Below are 7491 nucleotides of genomic sequence, written 5' to 3' on the forward strand. Positions count from 1 at the left end.
CGGCTGCTGGGGACTCCGTTGCCCCCTCCACCCTACTCGGCCCCTCCCTCCAGGTCCACTCCGCATTCGCGGGTAGCTCTCAAAAACCCTAATTTCTCCCGAAGGCTTGTTAATTGTTGGAGCTTTGCGTATAGGAAGCTTATATAAGAGTAAAACTGCGACGTATTCGTTTATGATGCTTTGTAAATGTGTGAATCAGTGAATTTTCAGCTTTGAGACTTATTCTGTGTAAATGATTTCTCGTGGAAATTGTGTTTTTAGTTCTTTTTTTTTTTTTTTCTCCCTAGTTGTTCAAAGGGTGTACTGGATTCAATTTGGGGTTTTTTTGTACTAGTATGTGAAGTATGCTTTAGCATATCCTACTAGGTTAAGATGAAAAGGTCTGAGGTATTTACCTGTCATGCACACCGCATTGGAAGAAAAGTTTTTGTCAATGCCTTTGGAGGGGAGAACTCTAAGCTTAGAAATTGGTTGGTTAAATTGATCTAATGTAGGGTACGAAATGTATGGTGATAAGTATTTGAAAAATGTTGAAGTATTTGTTATCCTTTTGCAATCTGATTTACCTTCGCATGACGGATGAGTTCTCTTTCTTCTTCTGCAACTACTTCACCAGAGCAGAATAACAAAAGGATAGTTTTGGCTCTTCAAAGTGGACTGAAGAGCGAGTTGACATGGGCGCTGAATGCTCTCACATTGCTCTCATTCAAAGAGAAAGACGAAGTCCGGAAGGATGCAACTCCTCTTGCCAAGATTCCTGGATTACTTGATGCTCTACTTCAAGTTGTATGTTGCAATCCCAGCGTATGAAATGTAGTATGTTCTGTTGTTAGTGTCCTTAACATGGATTATTATTAATTGGAACAGATAGATGATTGGCGTGACATAGCTCTACCAAGGGTCCTTACAAAGACACCTAGGGTAAGATTACTGGGTGCTAATTCTGCTGTTACTGGATTCGGGAATGAATACGAGACCTTAAATTCTGGTGATTCTGTTCCGCATCCTAGGTAAAGCAAAATATATTACTCAACTCTGTAGGATATTCAGGTATTGAGTTGCTGTGGTTGTCTCAAGTCCTGATATGTATTTGCTATCCATGGTAGTGCTGGATCGGGTTCTTCAAATAAAGACGTGTCTGCACAAAAGATTACGGCCAAACCTCGACCTTCAGGTTGGTGGTATGAGGAAGATGGCCTCTTCAATATGGACGAGGAAGGACGGGCAGAAAAGCAGCTGTGTGCTGTAGCTGCTTCAAATATTCTTAGGAACTTTTCATTTATGGCTGAGAATGAAATTGCAATGGGCCAGAATCGTCACTGTCTTGAGACGATGTTTCAGTGTTTGGAGGATTATGTTACAGGTTCCAAAAATTGAACATTTTGTCTCTTGTGTCTTTGGTAGTGTGTGCTAAACTGAACTCCACTCCCCCTTGGTGTTGCAACGGGTGTATGTGATTGGCAGATTATGCTGATTGCCTCCTAAAAAATGTGCAGGAAAAGAGTTAAAAAAACAAACCCACGTTTTCCCACAATGTTGCGTTGTTTTGTTTTCTCTTGATATTCTTCTAAAATGCTTGAATATTTCCTGCAGAGGATGAAGAACTTGTTACAAATGCCCTCGAGACAATCATGAATTTGGGCCCACTGCTAGACCTTCGAATATTTAGCTCATCAAAGCCTTCGTTCATCAAAATGACGTAACGTTTTGACTCAGTTCCCTGTTTCATCATAATTCTGCAAATTGTTATCTAAAAGCCTGTTGTTCATTACCTCGTTCCAGAGAAAAGCGTGCCGTGCAGGCCATCATGGGAATGTTGGGTTCTGCTGTCAGAAGCTGGCATTGTGCAGCTGCAGAACTACTCGGTCGGATGATACTTAACCCTGACAATGAGCCTTTCCTCCTGCCATTTGCTCCACAGGTCCACTGTATCTCTCATCCTTTCTCATCTTTTACTGTTAGTTGGCATAAATACTGTAGCTCCTTGACGAACAGTCAATTAAAACTGCAGATCTATAAGCGATTGGTTGATATTCTGAGCTTTCCAGCCGGTGATGCTCAAGCAGCAGCTGTTGGTGCACTGTACAACCTCGCAGAAGTCAATATGGACTGTCGGTTGAAACTTGCCAGTGAAAGATGGTAAAAACTTAATTTAATCTATGATGTGTTTGAATTGATGGATTTGGAGCTAATGATTTCAAATTCATAATACCAAATACATAGGCTTCCTTGGATAATTTCATGGTATAATGGATCTCAAATTCCGTGCACTCTTATTCTAAACTATTTTTTGAGTCATCTCAGTGGATTTGGAATCTATCTAATATGGAGTCATTTAAAATTATTTCCTAAAATCCTGATCCTTCTGTCTGAATGTAACTTCAAGTTCATGTCCTAGAAAAGTTTGTGTATAAGTAGTGCCTGCAATCTATTTCAGGGCAGTTGATCGTCTATTGAAGGTGATCAAGACGCCACATCCCGTCCCAGAAGTTTGCAGGAAAGCAGCACTAATTCTGGAGAATCTCGTGTTGGAGCCGCAGAACAAGCCCCTGCTGCTAGCATATGAAAATGCATTCGCAGAAATACTCTTCTCAGACACAAGGTATGCTGATACATTTGCTCGGATATTACACGAATTGACTTCGAGACCGAGCAACAAAGTTGCATCAGCTCGTGGCATTTGGGGCATGTAAGTAGCTTCGTGTTTTATTAGTTCTCATTGTAGACACACAAACTTTAGGGAGTGGATGCTTATTTATTTGTCAATGGAATGTTTCACTGCTCATTCTCTTAATCTCCGCACTCGGTTTCACTGCAATTGTAGCGTATGCTTCCATTGGCTTCTTATTCTATCTCAACAGGCGGGGCTCGTACAATTAACCGAGTTCGTTCACTTTAAAATCATTGGCTTTAAAAATCTCAAACTATGATGGTGTTTTAGTGATATTTTAGTACACCATTTTTGGGTCGCATGGTGAGATAAATAACTGAAAATCCACATTACACACAGCTTGCATCGTATTCTCTGACATGGATTATGGACATTAGTATTTGTTTAACATGCGATTGTAAGTTCTTAACGTAAGTCATGTTGATATTGATAATGTTATATAGAGATGATAGTATCTCTTGTGTCAGTATTGCATGTAAAATACTGGTCTTGTGAGACTAATTTCTTTGGGGTGTTTGCAATAACTTAAAATAAGAGTTTTTAAATTTATACTAAATATAAGCTGAGAACAGTGTTTTTTATTGTCAATTTTGACTATTTATATGTTAAGAGTTATAACCACTTTCCACCAACTTCAACAGTTTATTGTACATATTAAATTAATTTTCCCAACGCTTCAGTTTCAACTTTTTTAGTTCTTCTTTTTTTTTCTTTATTTTATTCAAACACTCAATTTTTATTTTAGTTTATTTTATAATTTTTCTTTACAACTTATTTTCATCATAAAAAGTAGAAAGTATTCCAAATGCTCTTAACAAAAAGTGATCCATAACTAAATTAACTTTTCCCACAAGTGAGGGTGAAGTGAATAATGTAACTGAGATAAAAATAAGAAAATGAAATGGAATTCGTAACATACTGTGTTAACTTTTTGGGAAGACGTAAATGATTCTGCATTTTTATGATAAATGAAAAAGAAAAGAAGGAAGAAAGATAAGAAGATAAGAAGATTGCGAACTTTGCTTCATTGCCGACAAATTGATGGGTATTTCTCTCTTAAATACTTACAGAACTACATATATACATATATATATGTATATAGATAAATTTCCGCTACTTCGAAAGTTTAACATAACTATACATCCTTGTTGTATGTTCAAACTCCCTAATTTTAATGTCTATCTAACAACAAAATTATTTTCTCAGCCTTTTTTTAATTTTTATTTTATGTTTATAATGAATTCACTAAAATTACTTTTAAATTATGAATTATAATTTTATATATTTTTTAAAATCTTCTAAAATATTCCTATGAATTAATATTCTCTATGAATTATTAAATTTACCTACCTTCAATTTTTTAAATAGTTTTTCAAATATTTTTTTATATATTTTTTTAAAAATTTCAACAAATAATGTTCACACCACTGTTTAGGAACTATATAATTATTTCTCATTTGAAGGAACACATTTATAATTTTTTAAACAATTAGAAAGAGTATTTGCAATTGTGCCGAACCTTATGAGAAATAACTATAATTCACCCTATCTACATACATTGTTGTCGAAATAACAATTACAGTTCAAAAAGTAAAAACAATTCTTAAAATGAGGCGCAGATATTTCATTTTTTTTAAGAAGATTCAAGCCCACTGTAGTAAAATATTTTCACTGGTCTGGCAGTATCATTCTTGACTTGTCACCTTTAGGATACAATAGTTCCACAACGTCATAGACTCTTTATGAGTAGTAGAGTCTAAAAACTCCACCAAAAGGAATTCTTCCTACAATTAATATAACTCCCTCTTATACAATAATTGTATGTAGTATATATGTATATGTGCATATCAACACAATTAGATGATGCCCCCTTCTATAGGTGTAGAATCATCCACCATTTTAATGTGAATTCGAGGAGAATTATATGTTGAATTACAAGAGATACTGGAGATAAATGACTAGTAAATGGGTATTATAGTGTATGAATATGGTGGTAGTGGAAAGAAGAAATGTTGAGATATTATGACCATAAACATCCACCAACACTACTAACCTCAACATCAATGGATGGAATGTGAATGTTAAAATGCAATATATACTCACAATCCCCCACTCATTTTAATATTAAAGTAAAAGCGAGTATACTAGTTGAAGAAAAACTTGTATACATAATGAAGGTGTACTTTGCATTGAACCTTCAATAGTGAATCAGTAACCTCTGCTCCAAAGTCAATAGTGGTCTCAAACTTGAACTATGACTGCTTGGGAGAAATAAACTACCATTGCACGCACATTATAATCACGGTATTAATATTAGCTTTTATTAGCCAACATATTACGGCCTTGTGCTATCTGGATTTCCATGAGTATTTATAAGAATAAACCCAATTCTCATAGGAAGTGGCCTACTTCCACAAATAAATAGGTGAAATCTATTAAGGGTACTCTTGTAACTGTAACACACCGCTCATTCGAGTTACAAATTTTCATTAAGAATTAAATAAACTCAACCTCCACAAATCATTACAGGATAAGTGCACTCACATTATAGGGATGAAAAATAATTAAAATAAGATAGTGCATATCAAAATAAGCCATTATATGATTCATTCTTTCCATTGAATCTTGTTATAGGATCTCTAGTCTTCAAGTTGGGTCTCCTCAAACATGACTTATGATTGTACGGGCTTTAACCTCATTCCCCTCGATGTGTTCCAAATTCTTTCTTTTGCCAAAGCCTTGATTAATGGATTTGTAAATTATAACAAGATTTAACATAATCAATATTGATATTACCATTTATCAAGTATGACCTCATAATACTGTGTTTTATTCTTATAGGTTTGAATTTACCGTCATAATAACATTTTCTACTCTACCAATCACAACAATCCTATCACAATGAATTAAAATTGGAGCAATTGATATTCCAAAATATAGTATTTGAAATATTAAATTTTCCAACCAATTTGCTTCTTCACTAGCCAAAACTAAAGCAATAAGCTCAGCCTCAGAAGGTAAAAATTATTACCATATCTAACTCTTGCTAATCCTAATTGGAAGAAAATAATAGAAACAGATGTCTCTAAAATTGGATTTGGAGGAATACTAAAATAAATTGATAAAAATAAACAAGAGTACTTGGTTAGATTCCATTCAGGAAAATGGAAGCAGCCCAAAGAAATTATGCTACTGTTACTAAAGAAGTTCTTGCCATTGTTACATGTGTGTTGAAATTTCAAGATGATTTACTTAATCAAGAGTTCACCATTAGAACAGATTGTTCTGCTGCCAAATTTATATTTAATAAAGATTTCAAACAAATTTTTGTTAGATGGCAAGCACATCTTGCCCCAATTAATTTTTCTATTGAGCATATTAAAGGAGAGACAAATAGTCTTCCTGATTTTCTATCAAGAGAATATATTGATGAAAATAAATCCTGATGAATTTGGGAATGAAATATTTAGAGGGATGAATATCTCCTCTAAAATTCCAAATATTTGGACTAAATAATTGGTCACAGGCGAAAGATTTTTTATGAATAGAATTCATTGGGCCTATTTATCAATTTAAATTTTGGGATGAACCAATTGAATATAAGACAAGATTGAATAAAGGCCAAAAAATAATTCGGAAACGAATTGACAAACCAAGAAAATTATTTCTGACATTCTCATACAATTTTCAGATGCAGATATCACTCTAGAAAACTATATCAAACAACTTTGAATAACAAATTTGCTATACCATCAGCAAATTGCTGGTTATTATGCTGGCTAATGAATTATCTTCATTGTTTAGGAATGCTCCCTCTAAGGGGAAGAGAGAGGAACTCCTCTAATCAAAGAGGAGGAAGGTTTCGAGCAGGGAATATTATTCGACATGATAATAAGGCGTTAGTTAGAGAAAACATTTTCGGAATTGGAAAATATAATCGTTTTTTCCTACTGCCCACATGGATGGATTTTTAAAATTTTTGTTTACTCTTATGCATTCCGCCTACATGATCGGTTCTTTATATTGCCTTATGGTCGGATTTAAATTTTCTTTTGAGTTTTTCGATCCTCCATGACCTTCAATCGTGCCTTAACCATAAAAAATTTTGAATTTGATAAGTGAATTTTAGTATGTTAAATTCATTTTCTTAATTCAAAATTTATATTCTTTTTAGGTGTTTTAATATTAAATTAACATATTTCTTAAATAAATATAATTTATTGTAATATATTTGGACTTAATAAATAATTTAAATTCATTAAATATAATCAAATAAATCAATACTATAAATAAATTAATTTAAAATATATTTAAATATAAAAGAAAGTGACAAAATGGATATTATACTCTTATAGTAACCTCTAAAAAGGCCAAAATATGAGGCCTACTTGCACGATAAGCAAGTGTCAGACACTCTCCTTCAGTTTCTTATGGGGAGGGAATTTTTCGCTGTATTTTATAAAGTACAAAAAAAAATTAATCTATAAAATTAACACTTGGGGATTTCTTGCTCTTTCACCAAAAACACTTTATATTACAAGTAGAAAAAATATAATTTACAATATAACATAATAACTAAAGTGGAGAAAAATTATTTAGTTTTTTAATTGTATGCTTTTATCTCCTAACAATAGTATTTATTATTTATAAAGTACCAATAGACTTTTATTTTTAAGTTTACTTTGCTAGTATAACATAATAATTTTATTGAAATAATACAGTCCACCGCACGTGTTTCTAACTAGTAATTCAAAAATGGACGGATGCAACACACTGACTCTACAAGTATTCAAACAGATCTACTGCTTCATTTCACTCCA

The 7491-nt window shown here is 33.3% G+C and overlaps 1 protein-coding gene across 1 annotated transcript in view; it reads left to right on the top strand.

Moving 5' to 3' along the window:
• Window positions 1–2794, top strand: part of LOC105158418 (armadillo repeat-containing protein LFR) — a gene marked incomplete in the record, with an annotated part of 2902 nt that extends 108 nt beyond the window's left edge. The window contains 8 exon segments of the mRNA XM_011075173.2: window positions 1–72; window positions 617–786; window positions 868–1010; window positions 1107–1363; window positions 1594–1699; window positions 1783–1921; window positions 2012–2139; window positions 2438–2794. Coding sequence (XP_011073475.1) covers window positions 1–72; window positions 617–786; window positions 868–1010; window positions 1107–1363; window positions 1594–1699; window positions 1783–1921; window positions 2012–2139; window positions 2438–2693 — 1271 coding nt within the window.

This window comes from Sesamum indicum, linkage group LG3 (assembly GCF_000512975.1).
Source record: "Sesamum indicum cultivar Zhongzhi No. 13 linkage group LG3, S_indicum_v1.0, whole genome shotgun sequence".
NCBI classification, from domain to species: Eukaryota; Viridiplantae; Streptophyta; class Magnoliopsida; order Lamiales; family Pedaliaceae; genus Sesamum; species Sesamum indicum.